The 23930-nt window shown below is 37.8% G+C and overlaps 1 protein-coding gene across 3 annotated transcripts in view; it reads right to left on the reverse strand.

The window, feature by feature from the left end:
• Positions 1-23930, reverse strand: part of XPO6 (exportin 6) — a 113060-nt gene that overhangs the window by 30086 nt on the left and 59044 nt on the right. For all 3 annotated transcript variants that reach the window (XM_027862993.1, XM_027862995.1, XM_027862994.1), the window contains 3 exons: positions 13029-13137; positions 10519-10611; positions 8732-8801 (listed from right to left, as the gene is read on the reverse strand). In XM_027862993.1, coding sequence (XP_027718794.1) covers positions 8732-8801; positions 10519-10611; positions 13029-13137 — 272 coding nt within the window. The remainder of the gene's footprint in view (positions 1-8731; positions 8802-10518; positions 10612-13028; positions 13138-23930) is intronic.

Consider the following 23930-nt stretch of genomic DNA (forward strand, 5'->3'; position numbering starts at 1 on the left):
AGAGTAATTTACAGTTCCACTCATATTTCCTATACCTGGCTAAGAATTCTCACCACCCTCCCCTCCAAAAAAAAGAAAAACATGGGACATGTTAAAGTAAGATCTCCTTCATATAAGAGTACTGTAACATAGAGGGTCAAAGGGGTAGACTGTCATGGGTTACTGAAAGCACAGATTTAAGAAACCAAAACATCTTGAAGCAGCCATAAACTGGGAGCAACAGCTGGCAAATTACACTGGTCAACTATTTGGCCTAACTTATTGCTACATCCTACCCTTTTTAACATTCAATTAGTATACAAAGAAGGGAACACTACAAACATATTCCATTATGGAAAATGGACTTTTGGTAATTCAAATAGCTAAAATCCAATCACATGTGCCATGACAGTTGAAACTAAGCAACCAAAAGACACCAAAAGCAGAAATATCATACACCACAGATGACAAAAACAGGGCACAAAACCCTTCTTAGTTAATTGGCAACAATCCCTTTCCTAGAAAGCACCCCCCTATACCTCCTTGTGGGATCAAGATGCCCAAATGAGACTAGAGAAGAATACAAAGTGTGTTATGGTCAAACACAAACTAGACATGAGCCAGGCCAAAAAGGAATTTGAAATTAACCTTACAAAAAACTCACAAGTCAACTCACAAGAAACACTTAATAATCACTGCACAGATATACTCAATGATGAAAATGGAACAAATGGCCTGAATAAAATCTTTTACTTCAGTCTTTTCTAAGAAAGAATAACAGCAAAAACTGTCACTTCCTAACTGTCTTTTATAGCAGCTAGATCAATAGTGGTAAATACAAAGGAAATTCTAATCTTAACCAACCAGACCTAAAACACAGGAACTAGGTGTCCTCCACTGAAAAACTGAAAAGAATTAAAAAATGAAACTCTGGAAATCTTGGCCAAAATGTACATTCTATACTAAGAAAATAATGTGTTGTGACAAAGACATCAGCTCAATGTACTGTTGAAGCCATAGTGGATCACAAAACATTAGTCAATGTCAGGAATGATAGTTGAATGAATGAATAAATGAATAGATGTTACTCTACTCATGATCAAAATAATGCTCTATATGCAACATTCCAGTAGATCCAGTTGCCAATTCAAGAGATACAAATCAAGATGGAGAAAAGGAACTGAAGGGACAAGACTCTTTACCTAATGACAAACTAAAACAGGACTCTTCAATGGGGGGGGGGGAAGGGGGGGGTAGATATGATCCAAACTTCTAAAATGATGAATGGAGTGAATACTGACTTCTCCAAAAAAAGCCTGAAAGAGGATGTTTCAAAATAACTAAAACCAAGCACTACTTTACATTGCAGATGGTAACCTTATCAAAGTCACTACTCTGAATCTTAGTACAATCTGGAGATACACAGTGGTTCCAGAAGAGCTTAGACAAATTCCTGAATAACCCCCAGAGAATCATAACTCGTTACTGCAAGAGATTAGCGATATGTCAGGCATGTTGTTTAAACTTTTTTCCCAATGACATGTGAAAACAGTTTTTAACATTTGGTTTTTTTTAATTTTGAGTTCCAAATTCTCTCTCTCTCTCCCTCTCCTCACCCCTCACTAAGAAGGTAAGCAATTTGGTGTAAGTTATACATATACAGTCATGCAAAACTTATTTCCATATTAGTTATGCTGTAAAAGAAAACAAAGATCATAAAAAAATTTTAAAGTTTGTTATGATCTGCATTCAGACTCCATCAGTACTTTCTCTGGAGACAGCATTTTTCATGACAAATCATTCAAAACTGTCTTGAATCACTGTATTGCTGAAAATAGTTAAATCACTGACAGCAAATCATCATACAATATTGCTGTTACTATGTAAAATGTTCTCCTGGTTCTGCTCATTTCACTTGCATGAGTTCATGTGAGTATTTCCAGGTTTTTCTGAAAGCATCCTGCTTATCATTTCTTATAGCACAATGGTATTCTATCATAATTACATACCAAAATTTGTTCATCCATTCCTCAATCGATGGACATCCCCTCAATTTCCAATTCTTTGCCACCACAAAAAGAGCTGCTATAAATATTTTTACACATATAGGTCCTTTTCCTTTTTTTTTTTTTTAATTTCTTTGGGAAACAGATCTAGTAGTGGTATTGCTGAGTCAAAGGATATGCACAAGTTTTATAGCCATTTGGACATAGTTCCAAACTGCTCTCCAGAAGGGTTCGATCAGTTGAGAACTCCACCAACAGTGCTTCAGTATTCCAATTTTCCCATATATCCTCCAACATTTCTCATTTTCCTTTCCTGTCGTATTAGCCAATCTGATAAGTGTGAAGTGGTACCTCAGAGTTATTTTAATGTGCATTTCTCTAATCAATAGCGATATAGAGCATTTTTTCACGTGACTACAGGTAGTTTTGATTTCTTCATCTGAAAACTGTTAATATCCTTTGAGTATTAATCAATTGGGCAATGACTTGCATTTTTATAAATTTGACTCAATTCTCTATATATTTGAGAAATGGTGCCTTATCAGAGAAATTTACTATAAAAACTTTTTCACAGGTAGGCTTACTGTATATTTCCCTCCATCCTATCTTTCCCTTGTTTATCCGTCTCTCTCTGTTCTTTCAACCTGTCCCTCTCCAAAAGTGTTTTTGCTTCTGACCACTGCCTCTTCCAATCTACCCTCCTTTCTCTCAGCCCACCCAACCCCTTTCTCTTACTCCTTCCCTCTTCTACTTTCCTGTAGGGTAAGGTAGATTTCTATAGCCACTGAGTGTGTATGTTATTTTCTCTTTGAGCTAATTCCAATGAGAGCAAGGTTCAAGCTTTGTCCACTACCCACCCATCTTCCCCCTCCACTGTAAAAGTTCTTTTGCGCTTCTTTTACCTGAGATAATTTACCCCATTTTACCTCTCCCTTCTCTCAGTGCATCTCTCTTTCTCACCGCTTAATTTTACTTTTTTTAGATATCATCACATCATAGGTCATCCCTCTTTCTCACCCCTTAATTTCTTTTAGATATCATTCCATCATAGTCAACTCATACCCATGCTCTTTATCTATGTATACTCCTCCTAACTGCCCTAATAATGATGAAGTGCTTAGGAGTTACAAGTATCTCCTTACCATACAGGAATGTATACAGTTTAGCTTTATTGAGTCCCTCATGAGTTCTCTTTCCTGCTTACCACTTTATGCTTCTCCTGAGTCTTGTATTTGGAAAGTCAAATTTTATATTCAGCTCTGGTTTTTTTCATCAGAATGCTTGAAAGTCCTTTATTTCAATAAATATTCATTCCTCTCTCCTCTTCCCCCTTGAAGGATTATACTCGGTTTTGTGGGGTAGGTGATTCTTGGTTATAATCCTAGCTCCTTTGCCCTCTGGAATATCATACTCCAAAACCTCCAATCTTTTCATGTAGTAGCTGCTAAATCTTGTGTTATCCTGTCTCTGGCTCCCCAATATTTGAATTGTTTCTTTCTGGCTGCTTGCAATATCTTCTCCCAGACCTGGGAGCTCTGGAATTTGGCTATAATATTCTTGAGAGTTTTAATTTTGGGATCTCTTTCAAAAGGTGATCAGTGGATTCTTTCAATTTCTATTTTACCCTCTGGTTCTAGGATATCAGGGCAGATGTCTTTGATAGTTTCTTGAAAGATGATAACTAGGCTCTTTTTTTGATCACGGCTTTCAGGTAGTCTAATTAAATTAAAAACCAAATTAAATTAAAATTATCTCTCCTCAATCTATTTCCCAAATGAGTTGTTTTTCCAATGAGATATTTTACATTTTCTTCTATGTTTTCATTCTTCTGATTTTGCTTTACTGTTTCTTGAGGTCTCATGGAGTCATTAGCTTCCACTTAATTTTTAAGGATTTACTTTCTTTAGTGAGCTTTTGCATCTCCTCCTTTTTGCCAATTCTACTTTTTAAGGAGTTCTTTTCTTCAGTGAGTTGTTGTACATCTTTTTCCACGTGGTTAAGGAGTTCTTCAGTGAATTTCTGTCTATATTTTTCTACCTGGCCAATTCTGCCTTTTAAGGTGTTCTTTCTTAAGTGGATTTTTGTGCCTCTTTTACCATCTGGTCTATGCTGTTTTGTTTTGTTTTGCTTTGGTTTTCTCCCCACCACCACCACCCCATTTATTTATTTATTTTTAGTTTTCAATATTCACTTCCACAAGATTTTGAGTTCCAAATTTTCTCCCCGTATCTCTCCTCCCCCCACCTCATGATGGCGTACATTCTGATTACCCCTTCCCTCAATCTGCCCTCCCTTCTAGCACCTCCCCCGCTTCTCTTATTCCCTTCCCCTTCTATTTTCCTGTAGGGTAAGACAGATTTCTATACCCCATTGCCTGTGTACCTTATTTCCCAGTTGCAAGCAAAAATAATTTCCAGGGGCAGCTAGCAGGCGCCGTGGATACAGTACCGGCTCAAGTCAGGAGGACCTGAGTTCAAATCTGACCTCAGACACATAACACTTACTAGCTGTGTGACTCTAGGCAAGTCACTTAACCCCAAATGCCTCACACAAAAAAAAAAATTCCAACATTTGTTCTTAAAACTTTTGAGTTCCAAATTCTCTCCCTTCTTCCCTCCCCATCCATCCTCATTAACAGGGCAAACAATTCGATATAGGTTATACATGTGTACTCATGCAAAACACTTCCACAATAGTCATGTTGTGAAAGACTAAATATATTTCCCTCCATCCTATCCCACCCCGTTTTATTCTCTCCTTTGACCCTGCCCCTCCTCAAAAGTTTTTGCTTCCGATTATCTCCTCCCCCAATCTGTCCTCCCTTCTATTATCTCTCCCCTCTCGTATTCCCTTCCCCCTGCTTTCCTGTACAGTAAGATAGATTTCCATACCCAATTAAGTGTGTATGCTATTTCTTCCTTAAACCAAATCTGATAAGAGTAAGGTTCATTCATTCCCTCTAACCTCCCCCCCTCTTCCCCTCTACTGTAAAAGCTTTATCTTGCCTTTTTATGTTGTTTTTTAAGGTGTTATTTTCTTCAGCATTTTTTTTGTACCTCCTTTACCAAACCATTGACTCTTTTTGCATGACTTTGTTGCATCACTCTCATTTCTTTTCCCAATTCTTTTCCTCTACCTCTTGTATTTGATTTTTAAAATCCTTTATGAGCTCTTGAGACTTGAGACCAATTCACATTTTTCTTTAAGGCTTTGAATGTAACTGTTTTGACTTTGTTGTCTTCTTCTGAGTTTGAGTTTTGATCTTCCTTATAAACATAGGTCAAGTTCATTTTTTGTTGTTTGTTCATTTTTCTAGCCTATTTCTTCACTGTTACGTTAAAGCTGTGCTCTGCTTCCAAGCTGGCAATATCCTCAGCTTCAGGTTTTCATGATGCTGTTTTCAGACTTGGGAGGGGGGGAGGTGCAGAAGCCTATAAGTTTTCACTTTTCAGTTCTTCCAAGGTGGTATGATCTAAGTAGAGGTGAGGTCATTGCTCTCCTGGTCTGTGCTCTGATCTGTGGGACCACAAGCACTCTTTTCTGCCCAGGAACTATAATCTGGGTTCTACTCCCCTCTATTGCTTCCTCCTCACCCTGGGACTGCAACCTGGAACTCACATACAGGCAATGCAACAGATTCCTGTACCCAGTGCCAGCAAAGGGTCCCATGTAATCTCCTGACTAGTGTTCCGACCCTCTCCCCTTTTATCATCTGTGGGCTGGGAGCTCCAGAAGGCATCACTACTGATTCAGTTCTGTACTGCTGGTTTGCTGGGGATAGCCTGCACTGGACTGTACTCCACTCTCACCCCAGGGAGAAAGACCTTTCCTACCAACCTTCTAAGTTGTCATAGGCTGGAAAACTGTTTCACTCTAGCCTTTTGTTGGTTCTGCAACTCCAGGATTCATTTCAAGGAGTTTAATTTAGAGTTGTTTGGAGGGAAATTTGGAGAGCTCAGGTGGGTCCTTGCCTCTACTCCGCCATCCTGGCACTACCACCTTGCCAACTTGGAAAACCCCTCCAACAAAATGCCCATTGACAAAATACATCCCAGAGATAAAACACTAAACTTGCTGAATGACTAGTCTAAACTAGTCTACTATTGCTTTTACTCAAATTTAGAAGTTTGGGGAAAAAAATCAATTTAAGGAAGTTGAGCTGGTTTCCAACTGAAAGTTTTGTATTCTTTTTTTAACCAGCCTAAAAATCAAACTGTGAATACTACTAGCATTATTCAAGAAAATATTCACCAAACACACAGGTAAGCATGCAACACTATGAGGGGATATAAGGAAATAATACAAGGTCCCTAAATACAAAGAGCTGATAATTCCACACATTACTAGATTAAAAGCATAGGATCATAAGTTTAAAATTCAAATGTACCTCAGAAAGTTTTAGTTTACCCTTCTTTCTATAGATGAGGAAACAGGTTTAGAAAGAGGAGAGTAACTTGCCCAAAGCCACATAGTAAAAATTACTGAAGTAGAATTTGAACCTAGCTGTTGACTCCAAGTACAGCACTCTTTCCACTATATTATACAAGCATCATTCTGAGACAGTAGGTCATAGACTCCTAAACTTGAAAGGGGCTTTAGAGACCACCTAGTTGAACTCCCTGCCCTTTAGAGATGAGGTCCCAGAACTCAGGTCTCCTGATTCCTAGTCTAGCACTCTTTCCCACTGCATCCCTAAAAACAACAGGGTTCCCTACAAATTCCTATGCAACTTATTAAATAAACAACAGAGAAAAAAAGCTAACAAATTCTGTGGAAAAACAAATCATCTTATTAGATCAAGGCTAAATTCTTAGATCCTGGGCATCCAACACAATGTGCAGGTCATAGTAGGCACTTAAGAGCTGTATGACAAATAAAGTAACTCAGACATAAAAAAACTCATTCTACTTATCCCTGAGGAGCAATCTTGACGTTTTATACAGGCTATGAATGCTACCATTCTAGATAGAGAAATGCAGATTTAATGTTATGTTTTAAGTCAAATGAATTTATTACAGATTGAAAGATTTCACGAAGTAAGTTGATTTAGAAAGTATTCCATTAAAAAGCTATACAAATAACTTTATTCTCATCCATTACCTGTTTAAAGGCTAACCATTCCACTATTCCAAAAAAAACATTTTTTGTACTTGATGTGTGCCAAAGTCATACCAGAATCCTTGGGGCTGGTCAGATTATTTAAAATCTCCAATAATAATAGAAACAAGTTATTATGGTTCATTAAGTCAAGAGGCATTCAAAAACAGTCAGCTTCCTTAAGTAGGATTTGCTATAGTTAAAAAGTTTCCCAGGAACCATGATCCTTTCTCTCAATATCTCTACTCCAGCCATGACAAGACTAACTAGGTAATGCTGACCGTGTAGAAAGAAGGGAATCATAGGCCAGGACCTTGTACATGACTGTGATAGGAAGGGTTCAGGGTTAAGCTGAAATTCTATTAGAAAAGCCTGTACTGTATAAAGAACGGAAGAAAGAACAAATAGAAGAGGTAGGAATCAGAAACAGATTGAAAGTTAGAAAGGAACTTAAAGATCACCTATCTAATACAACACTCTCCTTTTACAGATGAGTAAACTGAGGCCCAGAGAGGTCAAGGCCCAAGATCAAGCAAACAGTAAACTGCCAAGCTGAGATTCTGAACTCAGGTATTGCCTCCAAATCCAGTCCTCTTTCCACTGTACCACAGTCTTCCACTTTACCCCTACCTCCCCCCGCCCCAAAAAGGGAAAATTTCATTTGGAATTTTGACATATTCAACTTTTCATTTATCACCCTACTAGCTCATGAAGCTAAATGCAGGGTAACTTATTTGACATTTTTAATTACTGTTCTATTTTAAAGTATAAATTTATAAGTCCTAAAGGCTGAGAAAGAACTTGAAGATATGGTATTAAAGGGGGAAGAAGAGAGCAGAGGTTTGACATGAAAAAAACATGAAGGACTAAAGTTTGAGCAGAATTATAAAGCTGTGAGATCAAAGATTAATATTTTATTGTTGTTGGGACAGGAAGTGGAGGGGGAATTCAAAAAAGAAGGAAGAGCGATTATTAATACTAAACTAAACCAAAATACATATGGTTATTAAATTAAGAAATTGTATAAGTCATACGCCACAGCAATTTAGCCTGGCTAAATTCAGAGACTTCCCAAGAAGAATTTAAAATAAGGTGGACAATTATTAAGTCACAGCAAGTGTAATAATTACATCCTGTAGAATTTCATCTGCTATACCTAAATTCATATTACTTCGGTTCTAAATATTAGAAAAGGAGAAATATGTCATGCTAAAGACCAAGATAATCTTTTTCACGTACTACCTTAACTTAAAGGTATCCCAGAACAAAGAAATATTCTAATTTCTAAATAAAAATGATCATGTAAATATTTTAAAAGGCCACACAAATCAGTAGGAACCTAAAAGATAATGTCTAGGCCAAAAATAGAGCAGCATGCCAGTCAGTATTTTAATAAGTTCTGTCATTGCCCTAAACTGGCCCCCTTTTCTTCATTCACTAAAGTACATCCCTTTAAAATACAGTGCTGTCACCTCATCTTTTATCTCTTCTCTCCCAAAATGCCTAGTATTACAATTTTTTTTAAAGGTTACTTAAGGGGATTAGGGGTTATGGGGAACATTATGATAGCAATAGAATCATTAATTAGAGAAGTATTAGTCCTTCTTTTTAAAATAACTGCTTATATTAGAAAATGAAAACAGGTTTACCTGACCCTGAAGTAACTACAAATTGCTGTAACCCCAGATAAACTTCTAAATTGTCCTGAAGAACTGGGAACTGAAAGCAAAGAAACAAATGTGAAAGTCATAAATGTGTTTTAATCCCATTAACATCAAATTATACAATGACCAAAGTATGGAAACAGAATAAATCAACAAGCATTTACTACCTACTATATCCCAGGCACTATGACAGGTGCCTGGGATACAAAGACCAAAGTGAAACAATCCTTTCCTTCAAAGAGCTAACATCCAACTGGGGGAAACAACAAGCAGATGTAGGTACACAAAAAATTATTTCAAGGCAATTTTAGCAGGGAAAAAATTAAAGCTGGGGGGATTAACAAAGGCTTCATTCAGAAAGTGGCACTTGAGTTGAAACTTGAAGGAAACTAGGGATTCTGAGAGGCACTAATGAGAGGAGAGAGGGCATTCCAACCATGGAGGACAGCCTGTAATGACGTAGCGAGAGGAAATGGAACATCACATGTAAAGACTGTGTAAGGTAAGTTGGGCTGTAACCTACAATTTGTAAAGGGGAATAATGTGTAATAAAGCTGGGAAAGTAGAAATAGAAATTATTTGCTCTATGAATCCTGGTTATTTGTAGATATATATGGGTCAAGGAAATCTCTCAATTCAATTCCCTTGATGATTTCCACCACTGAAATTACTTTGAGGATTAATATTCAGTAAATAAAGGAAAGCAACTACATCAATTTCACAAAAAGCAAGGAAGACAAAAAAGATCTGACAGTCAAGTTATGTCCTAAGCCATTTTGATTAAGCTATCAGCATCTACCCTGGTATTTTGATAACAGGTTCACCTCAGACCCTAACTTCCCCACCAAAAATAAGTAAAATCATCACTTGGTGACCCACTCAACCTTCTGGTAGAAAAAAAATTTTATATCTATATATAAATGTTATCAATGAGCCTGGCAAAGTGCAAAGAGACAGGTCAATTTATTCAAAAGTCCATTTCTCTTGCTGACTTTGTCAGCACCTGTAGGTGAGCCTACCCTTCATTTCATAAGCTGCTTTACTAATCAATTACATTAAGAGCAAAAAAAGAGAATTTAATGTGATAGAGACCAAAAAAAGGAGAAGACAAAGTAAAACAACATTCCCCAGGGAAAAGAATACAAGAGACCACATAGCTGAACAGGTAACACAAAAGCTGATTGCATCACATTTTTATTCTGTTTCCTTTCTTTAGAAGATGATGTGAACCTAATATGATCTCTTCATACAACCATGCTTTCAAAAGCAACTAAATCAGGCCATGTGATTAAAGATCCCAAGAAATCAAAATAAGCATAAAGGATCACACCAGGCTTGTAATGCTCTGCAATCAACTTCTGAAAAGGATGGGAATTATAGTTAACTTTTTCCTCTCTCTACCTGATATAATTAGGAGGACTGTAAAACACACCCTCAGTCCAAGAAGCTACAAAAGAAAATGTGTTTATAAAAGCTGAAATCCAAAGTCTTCTATGTATATAGGAGTAAAGCCTTCCTCAATTTATTGCCAATGTTGTAAATTAAACAGACCATTATAGAACTAGAAAGAGCTATGAAGCCCAGGTCCTTCCTTTTCAGAGATATGGAAACTCAGCCCAAAGAGATGAAAAGGCCTTCTCCAAGATCCAGCAGTCAGCCAGTTTCAGAGCCAGGGCTCAAGCCTTGGTTCTGGGTTCCTGGTCCTCTCTGCCATGCTGCCAAAGTGAAGGAGAAAAAGGTCACTACTAATTTTTCCCCAGAGGGTTAGTTACCAGCGTAGAGAATGCATGACTGGGAAGGAGCTCCATGACTTTGGCAACAACTTCCAAGCTCTGGCGTAAGTACCGCTGCCACTCTGTTTGTTGCTGTAAAAAGAAATACAGGAATGAATTCTCCAAAACTGATGAGTATCTAGAAGTATTTGTTCTTTTGGTGTTTGTCCACAGAATGAAGTTTATTACCAGACAAAATTTAAATCAGAAATGAAAAATCACATGTAATGTTACTTTGTCCTTTAAAAAAAAAAAAAGTCACACAGATATAAGAGAAAACCAAAGACAAAATTTAAGAATTCTAACTATTTCCCCAGAGCAATAACATATTATTAACCTGACCTGGAATAACCCCAAAATATTTGTTTTGTTTTCTAATATGTAGTTCTATTACAATGAGAATAACAAATAAGCATAAAACACTTTTTATTTTTGTAAAGGGTTTTATAAGTTGTGACTTTCCCAAGGTCACACAGTTAAAACACCAAGACTTTTTCACAGGGGTACACAGAAACTACAACTACTTTCATTCTGGGGCTAAAAATGTGACGCCAAGAGGGCCCAATCTAGCAGCACTCAATAAACTTCAAAAGTAGTTTAAAATAATTAGAAATACTAAAAGCAGGTGGCTAATTAATTCTTTTTGGGGGGCACGGGGCTAGGCAATGGTGTTAAGTGACTCGCCCAGGGTCACACAGCTAGTAAGTGTCAAGTGTCTGAGGTTGGATTTGAACTCAGGTCCTCCTGACTCCAGGATCAGTGCTCTATCCACTGCGCCACCCAGCTGCCCCCGCTAATTAATTCTTATCCCAGTCTCTTCCCTCAACTCCTTTTTTCACTCCCTTCTCCCAAGGTTCTCCAAATACCAGTTCTGCAAGAGGTATTTACTTAGGAAGGAAACTGGAAGGATATCAAAGACATTAAACAGAACAGACATATCAGGGTTTGTATGGCAACCTATCCTTATCAATTACAATGGAATTACTACATCTGGATTCTATCACTTCAGCACTGAATATGTAAGGAAACAGAAATAGCAATTTAGATGTTGGAAAGAAAAGTTAAACACTAACCAAAATATGAAGGCATCCTTGATAAAAATATGAAAAGGAACAAGTAGGCTTTTGCATGTAATTTTCTAGAGAAGACCAGATCATCCTAGTTATGCAACTCAGAAAAATAAAGACTACAAGATCCCTCAGTGTTTATCCCTCAATGTCTGGTCATCACCAAAAAACACTTTTGGTTCAACAGAACAAAACCGTAGCCTAAAAGGTCTCTTTCAGCATGGTATCTCCCATATTAAGATGATACAGGATTCCTCGATAGAAGAAACCAGAGAGACAACTTTCTCCAACAATCCTCTGATTATCAATATTAAGTGAGGTTTAACACAAGGAGGCATATACTCATCAATGGTATTTGCCAACATCCTGAAAGAGGATGTTCAATGCAAAGGCCAAACAGAGGAGGATTTCCCTGCAGGACTCAGGGTCCTGGGAGTGACTATTTGTAGAGAGCATGTGCCAACTACATCAAGCCACAGCACACTTCAAATCCTCCACAATGAGCTCCATAGTCTCACAAAAGAGAATGGTCCAGGATTTAAGTGTCAGAAATAGATTGAAGCATACTTTCAATGATCATTTGGACATAAAACATATCATCCACACAGGAAAAACCAAGTGGATAAAAATGCACCTTCATCTGATTACAATGTGCAAATAAGCCATCAAAAATACATATTTATCTTGGAGACGAGCTACTGATGGACAACAGGATAAACCCAGAACTAGACAGGAAGTAAGAGTTAGCTGAATTGGCATTTAGGGAAGTGGGTAATGCTTTCAAACTGCTCTTCATCCCCCCAATACACCAATCTTTTTAACATCAGCATTCTCTTAGTGTTTCTATATGGTGCTCAACTATAGAACATCACAATCACAGAAAAAAAAAATGCAGGGAACTCAGTGGGTCACAGTGAATGAGAACATAATGCAGCACATTTCCAGAAGCAATATAGTAGAAAAGGTATCATTAAAGTACATGTATAACCAGAAAAGGAGGTAGAGAAAGAGCAAATATGGCATTAATAGCCACAAAATAGAGAAAATGCACCAGCATTGAGTAAATACTCTTTGGAGGGTTTATAAAAGGATACAGACAAGAACTGCACAGGAAAATGAGACATGTCTGGATTACAATTTGTAGCAGTAAAGGGCATAAATTAGATTCACTAAGGTTTCCCACATAACCCAGCACATTTCTCAAAAATAATGTTTCTCCACTCCTACTCGTGGTACAAGTAGATGGCTGAAAATGCTTGTAAAACCAAATTAAAAGTGAACTAGGAATTAATTAAAAAAAAAAAAGCTTAAAAATTAATACTCTACCCATGCTAAAAAAATTCAACTTTTAGAAACAAAAGATTTGCAGATTCCTATTACTGACTTAAATTAATTATGTTGAAATTTTAATAATCAAAAAGTGTTCTACAATATATTTCTTACATCATCATCAAGGATCTCATCATCCAACTCCTCCAACTGCGCCTGGTTGTACCTGAACTGTATCCGATTCAATACCTCAGTAAGCAAAAGGACCAGGGCATCTTTGTACCTGCAAGTAGGGGAAAATTAGAGATGAGGTGGGAAAAGAATTGCTTTTACTCTTTGTTCTCGGAATCTGATATCAGGTGCCCAATGAATACAAAAATTGCAATAATAAATGGAATCCTGAACTCTTAAGTTATCACACATAAGAAGTATCCTAGAAGGCCAGATCCATGAGGTTTCAATTTCATGGGCTAGACACGTCACAAGGCACTAAGCCTTATTTCAAAAGGTCAACCAATATAACCCTAAGAGGAAAAACTGCCAATATACATTTACCAAGATAAATACCATGTGAAATAGCAATTATAATACTTGAAGAAAAATGTCAGCAGAGATGTCCAATAGTACAAGGAAGAAAAATTCAATAAGAAAATCCAACAAAAATCTATGACCTCAGAATGTCCACACACAAATATACAAAGTATACTAAACAAACAGGGTGAACTAGATATCCTAACTAAAGGAGAGAAATTTTGCATCACAGGGATCACTGCGACTTGGCAGAAATCATAACTGAAATATAGGTCAAAATGAATATGCCTTACTGAAATGGGACAAGATAAAGGAAGGGAAATGAGAGCAGAGCAGTACTATATATTAAGATAATACACTCATGAGAAAATTCAAGAAGCAAAAGGGGGAAAGGAGAACAAAGAATTTTTGAATCAAGATCAATGAAGGAAGAAATAGGAACACTGCAACAGAAAAAAGTAAAGTGGGGGGTTCAGGAAACACCTCACAAACTGGCATGGATGTATGATGATTAAATGAGATAATATAAAGTGCTTTTTATAAAACAAAGTACTATATAAATGTTAACTATGATTATCAGTGATGCAGGAATTCAATTCTCTAGACATCTGCTTGAACATGGCCTGTCAGAAGCTAACGACTAATAAGCTCCTATCTTATTCTTTTTATCATAATAGTAAGCATTTCTACAGGGCTTTCAGGTTTAGAAAGCACTGTATATGTTCTCTTTTGATCCTCACAACAATTCTGTGAAGTAAGTGCTATTATCATTTCCATTTTACACCTAAGGAAACTGAGGCTAGGAGAGATTTTTAAGTGACTTGCCCAGTCACACAGTAAGTATACAGGACAGAATTCAAACTCAAGTCTTTCTAATTCTCAATTCCAACATTCTAGCTACTGTGGCCCCAAGGGGAATGTAACTTCATCATTATTCAAAAATTGGAGGATAACTGGAACTGCTATTTTAGACCTGATTCTGAACATAGAAGAATTGGCTGATGAAATACAAAGAATATAAACTCTGGGGAAAGGCAACCACTCCATCTTAAAAGATTATTAAAAAGGAAAGAAAAGCCAAGTACTATCTAACACACCCCCTAGACATTTTAGAAGAACAAAAGAATAGATAGGCAGGAAAGACCCAAAAGTCTGTAAGGGAAAAGTCACCCCAGGAGGGATGGGGCCCTCTCAAGAATTAAAATTTGAAGACACAGAGAAAGAATCCTAAATGAGTATAAGAGTTGTCTTTTTTTTTTTTTAAAGGACTATGTGCGCCAGGTGCTGTGTTGAGTGTTTTTTTTTTAAATAAATACTATTTCATTTGTTCCTCACAACAACCCTGGGAGGTAGATATTATTGTGAGGAAACTGAAGCAGGCAGATTAAATGACTTGCCTAGAATCACACATATAAGGATAAGATTGTGAAACGGAAAAAAGGAAAGAGGCTTGAGATGTGCCGATTAACACCTTCAACAGTGGGCAAGCATAGCAGCCTAGCCTGGCCGCTTCACCAACCACCCCAAGGGCCCTACTTGCTACCCACACAAAATAAGTGCAGGCCCAACCACTGTACCCTCTGGTCATATCACCTCTCATTCCTTGCCAAATTCCAACACTAGATTGTTGCCACCACCTGCCTCCTCTCCTCCTGGTCTTGTAGCTAAACAAAGCTGGAGAAAGTCACACAACTATGTTAATTGGGCATACTACAAATATATGCTAACTTTAACAGGGCCCTCATTATAGCAAGGCAATCCTTTTATTCCTCCCTAATACATTTCCTATGTCACTCCACACAGAAACTATTCAGACCCTTCATTTCTGGAGCCAGACACCTCTCATTCCCCAGATCTCCTCAACTGAGGAGCTCTCCACTTACTTGACTGAGAAAATTGAAGCCATTCATCACCATGACCCTCCTCTTCTCCCCTTCTCTTCATCTCAAAATTCCTTGGCATCATCCCCTATTCTCTCCTTTTATCCAGTCTTTGATAATTAGGGGGCCTTCTCCTTTGTCAAGACCAAATCCTGCATATGTCAGTCAAAAACTTTTATTAAAGGGGCAGCTAGGTGGTGCAGTAGATAGAGCACCAGCCCTGGAGTCAGGAGGACCTAAGACACATAACACTTACTGGCTGTGTGACCCTAGGCAAGTCACTAACCTCACTGCCTAGCAAAAAAAAATAAATCAACATTTATTAAGCACCTAGTATGTGTCAGGAATTGTGCTAAGCACTAAAGAGGCAAAAGACAGTCCTTGCCCTAAAAGAGCTCACAATCTAATGTGTATTACAAATCTAATGTGTAATACAAATATGTATTAACAAGCGATATGTAGGATGAGTACGAAATAGTTGACAGAAGGAAGGCATTAGAATTAAGAGGTGTTGGGAAAGACTTCCTATGGATGTTGAGATTTCAGTTAGTTCTAAAAGGAAGCCAGGGAAGCCAATAGGCATAGGTAAGAAGGAAAAGCATCCCAGTCATGAGGGACAGCCAGAAAAAATACCCAGAGCCAAGAGGTGGAGTGTCTTGTTCATCGAATATCAAGGAGGCCAGGGTCACTGATCAAAGAGTACATGGTGGGGAGGAAGGTGAAAGAAGACTGGAAAGGTAGGAGGGAGCTAGGTTATGAAGGACTTTGAACACCAAAGAGAGGATTTCATATTTGATCCTGAAGGAAACAGAGAACCACTGGAGTTCATTAAGTAGGGGAGTGCATTGGTCAGACTTGTACTTTAGGAAAATCACTTTGGTGACTAAATGGAGGATGGATTGGAACAGGGAGAGACTTGAGGCAGGCAGACCCACCAGCAGGCTATTCCAATAGTCCGGGTATGGGGTGATGAGGGCTTGCCCTAGAACAGCAGCAGCGTCAGAGAGAAGGGGTCATATTGGAGAGATGTTGCAAACACAAAATTGACAGGCCTTGGCAACAAATTGCAGACAGGAGAAGGGGGATGAGAGAGAGTAAGGAAACGAGGATGACATCTAGGTTGGAAGTCTGAAGGACTAGGAGGCTAGTACTGTAGAGTACCCTCTACAGTAAAAGGAAAGGGGCGAGGGGAAAGCTTACATGTGTCCTTGATTCTGATCCCCTCCTGTCTTCTTCCTAGCCTAGCCTTTTCCCCACCTGCCTCTGAAATGCCTATTCCTCCTCTCTATCAATCTTCAGCCTCTCCCTCCCTACTTACTGATTCCTTCCCTGATGCCTTCAGACATAACCACGCTGCTCCCATATTTTACACAACAAAAAATGAATCTCCATCAGACCCTACCTTTCCCGTAAGTTACTATCCCATGTCTCTCCCTCTCTTTGCTGTCAAATTCCAAGAAAAAGCTGTGCATTACTTGTCTCCCCTTCTACTCTTCATATTCATCCCTCAACTCTTTGAAATCCAGCTTCTCACCTCATCAGTCAACTAAAACAAATCTCCAAAATTACTAACAATCTCTTCATTGCTAAATCTGATGGTCTCTTTTCAGTTCTCATCCTTCTTAACCACCTTCCGGGATATTTCCTTCTCTCTGGATTTTCATAACATTACTCTATGTTTGCTCTCCTCTTATCTATCTGCCAGCTGCTCAGGTTCCTTTGCTAGGCCAGCATCCATATCACACCTCTTAACCGTGACTGTTCCCCAAGGACCTATCTGGGACCTCTTCTATTCTCTCGGTGGCCTCATCAATTCCCATCGATTTAATTATTATTTCTATGCAGAAGACTCAACAGCTCCAACACCACCATGCACAGCTTCAGTCTTATATCTCCAAATGTGTACTGAACAATTCAAATTAGATGCCTCATAGCCACCTCAAACTCAACCTATCCAGAACAAAACTCATATTTCCAACCAAACTTGCTATTTCTTTTAAAGAAATCATTATTCTAGTCCCTTATTGTTCAAAATCTCAGTGTTACCCTTAACTCAGTCTCCCTTAGTCCACATACCCAATCAGTTGCCAAATCTCTCTCCTCTCTCCTCCAAACCTCCCTCTAATCACAAAGGTACTACCATAGTTCAGGCCCTCATTGCCTCTCACCTAGATTACACTTGCTTCAAGTCTCTCCCTACTCCAACCCATCCTCCAAAGGGCTGCCAAAATGACTGTAAGCTGATCTGATGGTGTCACTCAAAAGCCAGTGGGCCTCTACTGGCGATTTAAATTGTTCTACCTGGCTTTTTAAAAATTCTGAATTGAGAGAGAATTTCATGAGCAGAACCCAGAAAGAATTCTATAAAAAATCATTTCATACCACATTCTTTTTTTTTTTAAAAGAATACAAAGAATTTCAAGTTACTTTCCAAAATTTCCTTCGTCTGGCCCCCTTCTGAACTTCTGTGCATTTTTAAAAAAATGTTTCAATGACCTCCATATTGCTAACCACCTTGTTCTCCCCAACCCCTTCCAATTAAAAATTAAGAGAAAGGAAGGGAAAAAAATTGTAACAAATAAGCATAGTCCAACAAACACAGCCACAATGGTCATGTCTGAAGATGTATATTTCTTCTTTGCATTTTATGTCCATCTCACCTCTATTAGGAGGTAGATAAAACATACTTCATCACATGTCCTCTGGAGACATGATAAGTCACTGCACTGATCAAATTCTTAAGTCTTTCAACATTATTTTTCTTTATGAAACTGATGTCTTTGTATAAATTGTTCTCCTGGTTCTGCTCATTTCACTCTGTCAATTTATATTATCCAGGATTCTGAGAAATTATCTCTTTCATCATTTCTTACAGCACAACAATATCCTATTATATTCATATAACAATTTGTTATATCAATTGTCTAAAAAGAAATCTAAGAAATCTCCTTAGATTTTAGTTCTTTCTGTTATCTCTTTTAGAATTAGAAAACTTATTTTGCTTATGGCTGTTTGTTCTCCATAAGTTTAGTATATTTCTACATAAAACTGTGTAAATGTATTATGTATATATGTTCAACCATCCTTTGTCCATTTCAGATAAGAATAAGGTTCATCAGATGTCCTGCCCTCCCACCCACACACACATTTGTACACTCTTCTTACATACTCTATTTATGAGATATGGCAAGCTCCATCCCTTTCGTCCTCATTTCTCCACTACTGAATACAGAGAATGTCAAAATCACTTTTATAATCTGAGCTAGAATAGAAAACTAGCTATAAAAACACTGGTAAATCTGCTTGTGAACAACAACAACAACAAGAAAATGGACAGTTAGCTGAATCTTTACTGACAGGCTGCAGAGGAAAAAGTAATTTCATAAAAAAAAGACAACCTTTTATTCAACTAAAACCTTTCTCCTTAAAAACAAAACATCTGGTATAGTTTTTCCTGGCTGCTCCACAGTCTTTCAACTGACTCAACATTACTCATTTTTAACCTATACTTCTCAGGTCATAAGCACTGGGGTCAGTTACCTATTTAGAGAGTATAGAAGTCGTCAGGCCCACTCAGAGCAGATCACTGAAACCAAAGACTAATGGTAAGCTTGCTTTCTTTTTCAGAGTATACTAATACTGAGAAAGACTTCCCCATAAAAGTATTTTACATTCCTTTCCAGAAAATAGACTAAACATATACTGAACAGAGTTTTTCAACCTCTCCTACCCGTCCTCTACCCCCTTCTCTTTATTCCTTCAGAGATGAAAAAGAATTGCTCAAGAGAAAAGATACTTTCACTGCTTTCTCAAGTGTGTCTAGTAAATAAAAAGGCACTTTGACATAAGGCAAAAGACCAACAGCAGAAAAAAATCCAAAAATGTTAGCAATTAATCAAGAAGCACTACACTACATGCTCTAAATCATTATGTTTCAAATCTGGTCCTCTGAATGAAAAAGGATATAGGCTATACTAGCCATAGGGCAAGTATAATATAAAATTAAGAATAGTCTCCCAAGAGTTTTCCTACCCATCACTACTTCAGCAAATATAGGAGTTAACCCCCGTAACTCTCAATTTCCAATTTTTCTAAAAAAAAGATAAAGTCAGACTAGATGGCTTTTATGAGGGCCCTTCCAAATCAAATTCCATCACTCAGCAAAAATTTATTAAGTGCTTACTATGTGCCCAGCACTTTGAAAGGCACTGAGGATATAAGTATAAGAAATGGAACGGTACAGTGTTGGGAGGTGCCCATATCCACATGCACCTTCCATTTGGGGGCGGGGGGAGTAGAACCAAATGAAGGTGCTGGAGATAGGGGTCCTTCGATAGGCTACCTATTGTCTTTAGACTTGGCTGTTCCTGTATGGCCAGCATTGGCCTGAGAGCCCTAGGCCATGTGTCCCCTACTTGTGCTCCTTGCTACATTCTCCTTACTGCCCTTGATGTGTGCCTCCTTGGGATGAAGACCAGGTTTGGGAAAAATGAGGAAATTGACTGCAGCATAAGCTCTGGTCCATGCTTCTTTGGACAGTTTTGCTTTTTTGTCTCCAGCAATGGGACTCCATAGCATGTTATTTTTTTTACAGGCATCTTTTTAGGTGACCACTGCCCCAAAGGCACCAACCAACTAACCCTAACCCTAATTGCACCCTAACCCTAACCCTAATTGCGCTCTCACTCTCTCTCTCTCTCACACACACACACACACTCTAAAGAGAATAAACACAAAGTAGTTAAAAATGAAGTAGGCTAAGAGGGAGGACACTTGGAATTGAGGTAATACAGAAAGACTTCATGTAGAACAGAATGGGTTCTTAACTTTTTTTGTGTCATGAACCCCGTTTCTGGCAGTGTGGTGAAGTCTATGGATCCTATCTCTGAATAATGTTTTTACAGGCATAAGATAACATACAATGATTACAAAGGAAAATAATCATACTGAAATTGTCAATTTTTAAAAATTCATAGACCCTAGGCTAACATAGACATAAACTGTTGCTAACACTGAGATAGAAGGTGGTGCTTTTGTGCTACAACTTCAGTCAGAAAGAGACTCTGTGAAAAGGGATGTCATTACAGATATGGGGACAACCAGCAGGAAGGGGGAAAATGGGTGGGAAGGGGGAAAATGGGGGGGAGGGGAGGGGAAATGAATGAATGAGAGTGTGTGTGTGTGTGTGTGTGTGTGTGTGAAGCTAGTTTGGCTGAACTGCATAGTCCTGAAAGAGTAATATAACATAATGATGGAAAAAGAAGCAAGGTTGTAAAAGGCTTTCAAAGTTAATGGGAGCTTATAATTTATTCTAGGAGCAATAAGAAGTCACTGGAGTTGACTAGAGGAGCCACAACGTCAGATCGTAAAGAAAATCACTTTGGCACTTCCATTATGTGGCAGATGGATTAGGGAGAGACTTGTAACAAACACTGAGAACAATAAGAAAGCTATTGCAATAACCTAAGTGATGAGTGATAAGGACCAAAACTAAAGCCTTCGATAAGGTGGTAATTGTGTGAGTAGAAAGGGGTCACATACAAGAAATGTTTTGCAAATAGAAATTACAAGATTTGGAAATTGCTTGGTTTGGAGGAGGGGTAGTTACCTACATGGAAGACTAGAAGAAAGGTGGTATCTTCAAAAGAAATAAGAGAGGAATGGACAGTGAAGGGCAGCGGCAGCAGTGGCTTCGGCTATCGGGATTTCAATTATTGCAGGTCCAGAATCTGACAGTCAGTATCAGTTCACTGGTTTTAAGAAACACTTCCGTTCATATACCCTTAATGGCAGAAAGAATTATGTACTGGCCACTTAGGGAGGAATCGCTTTGCTCATACTTTACTTCAAGGTACATGTGTATACTTTGTCCATCATCAAGTTCCCTGGCTGAAGGACCTCCTGTCAACTTAGCATGTGATCCACAATTTTTGAAATAAAACACGAATTTAGAGGGAAAAAAAAATAAATGAGAGGTTTGGGAGAAGGGTGATTTTGATGGGAAAACATAATGAGTTTAGGTCTGAACTTTTTTGTGTTTGAGATGCATACTGGATATAAAGTTTGAAATATCTTAACAGATAACTGGCAATACGGGATTAAAATTCAGGGGAGAGACCTAGGCTAGATTAATAAGATCTGGGAGTCTCTCTCAAACTATCTTTTATCTATTTGCATTTATTTCTATACTTAGTCTGTATATACATATATGTGTGTGTTTACTACATACTTCTATTTCTTCGTGTTCTCCCCTATTCTAATGGGGATACTCTATCACCTTATCATGGAACTTCTATACACAATCTACATGATTGAAAAATTTAGGAACTAGGCACATTTATAGGCAAAATTAAAGAACAGTGAGATATTCCTCTGGTGTTCAGGTGAAAATTGGAAGGTTAGCATTGTATATGGAAGTGGTATCTAATTCAAATAGAAATGGGGGCCACTAAATCATATATAAGAATCCTATTACTGTCACCTATCATTTCCTTCAGCTAGGGTAAAGAGTTGGGAAAGACTCCAGGACAGACAATCTGTAACACAGACCATGAACCAAAGAATCAATTTAATGCAACAAGTATGACTCAAGTCCCAAGCTCCTCAAAAATTTCCATCAAGAACAAGTATGAAAATAGCTAAAGAATAAAGTTTTCAAAGGCTATAAAGTCATTAAAGTAACAGTCCTATTAATTATCAAAGGAATAAATGCTCAAGAAGTTTCTCTCTAGGAATTCATGAAGCTGAAGAAAATGCACTAGAACTCAGGGTAATGACCATTCAATATCTTATAAGAGGCAGAACATTAAGAACTTATGAGATTCCTTTAAGGAAGTGAAAGAAAGGGAACAAAGGAATAATCATTATCTACTATGTGCCAGGCACAGATAATAAGTGTCTGCAGCTGGATTTGAACTCAGGTCTTTCTGACTCCAGGCTTAACACTCTAATCACCCAGTTACCTTAGCTCAAACTGTCTGAGACTTGAGTGTATTTTCATTAAGTTGTTAAATCAATAAACACTTGAGTTCATAAAATGAGACACTTTCAGCATTTACATGATGTGCAACAGGTGATAAGTCATCTACAAAATACCAAATGAGAACAGTCTCGAAATTCTATAATTGCATTTCTTTAAATGCAGCAGTAAGGAAAATTAGTCATTACTGCCTGATAAAAACTAAACACTTATCTTTACCATTACTATCAAGAGTGATGAGGCATTGTGCTAAGTACCGGGATAGAAAGAAAAAGTGAAAGCAGGACTTCCAAGTCACATAATCAACAAGATAGAGGACTAGACATAGAACTGGAAAAATCCAATCCTCACACATCTCAAACCACCACAAAATAAGAATTATGCATAAGAGGTAAAGCAATTGCAGCTGTCTCAACAGTCTAAGATGCCAAGAACCCTAATGAGGTAACAACCCAAGAGCTAACAGCAGAGAAGGCAGCTAGCTGGCACAATGAATGGAAAGGCCAGGCATGGAGTCAGTAAGACCTGAATTCTAATCCAGCCTTGGACACTTACTAGCTGTATGACCCTGGACAAGTCACTTAATTTTTGTTTGCCTCAGTTTCCTTAACTGTAAAATGGGGAAAATATTAGCACCTACCTCCCAGGGTTGTTGTGAGTGCCTGGCACATAGTAAGCATTAGCTATTATTATTAGCATTATTATTTAACACCTCACTACCACTTTTCCTGTAATTGGGTCAGTGAAAAGACCCTTACCCCCTCTTCACAATTAAATATTTGGAATGTCCAGCAAATCAACTAAGGTATAATTGAGCATATGTGGTCAAAGAGTATGAATCACTATTAGAGAAACATATTCTGAGGTTCTACCTCACATCCATCAGTTCAGCAAAATAGACAAAAAAGCAAGTGACAATTGCTGGAGGCGCTGAAGGGAAAACATGTATACTAAGGCACTGTTGATGGAGTTGTGAATTGATCTAGCCACTCTAAAAAGCAACGCAAGCCATGACAAAAAAACACTAAATTGTGAGTGCCTTTTGACCCTAGTAATATCACTACTAGGCCTAAACCTTACCCCAAAAAGATCAAAGAGGAAAAATTAACACATCAAATGTTTTTATAGCAATTTTTGTTGTAGCATAGCAAAGAAATGGAAACTAGGTGAATACCCAACAACTGTGAAATGGCTGGACAAACCATGGCATACAAATGTAATACAACAGCATTATACTTTAAGAAATTACAAAAGGAACTACTTCAGAGAATCCTGGGGAAACTTTTATGAATTACTGCAGAATGAAGTGAATAGAATAAAAAAAAAACAATTTATACAATAACAAAAATGTAAAGAAAAACAACTTTTGAAAGATTTAAGAACTCTGATAAATGCAATATTCCAACACAACTGCAGAGGACTAGTTACTGAAACACACTACCCACCTCATGAGAGAGAGATATGGACTCAAAATACAGAAAAGAACATACATTTTCAGATGCAGTCAGTGAAGCAATCAGTTTTATTTGATTATGCGTATTAAAAGGATTTTGTTTTTCTTTCCTCCTCTCCCCCCACCAATTTAAGGTTGGAAAGGAGACAGGTGGGAATAAGGCAGTCAAAAAAAGAAAAAGAAAGAACCGAAGCATTCTTTAAATGAACAGAAGAAAAGGCCAGGAAAAAAAA

This window comes from Vombatus ursinus, unplaced genomic scaffold, assembly GCF_900497805.2.
Source record: "Vombatus ursinus unplaced genomic scaffold, bare-nosed wombat genome assembly UNPS02014770.1, whole genome shotgun sequence".
Taxonomy (NCBI): domain Eukaryota; kingdom Metazoa; phylum Chordata; class Mammalia; order Diprotodontia; family Vombatidae; genus Vombatus; species Vombatus ursinus.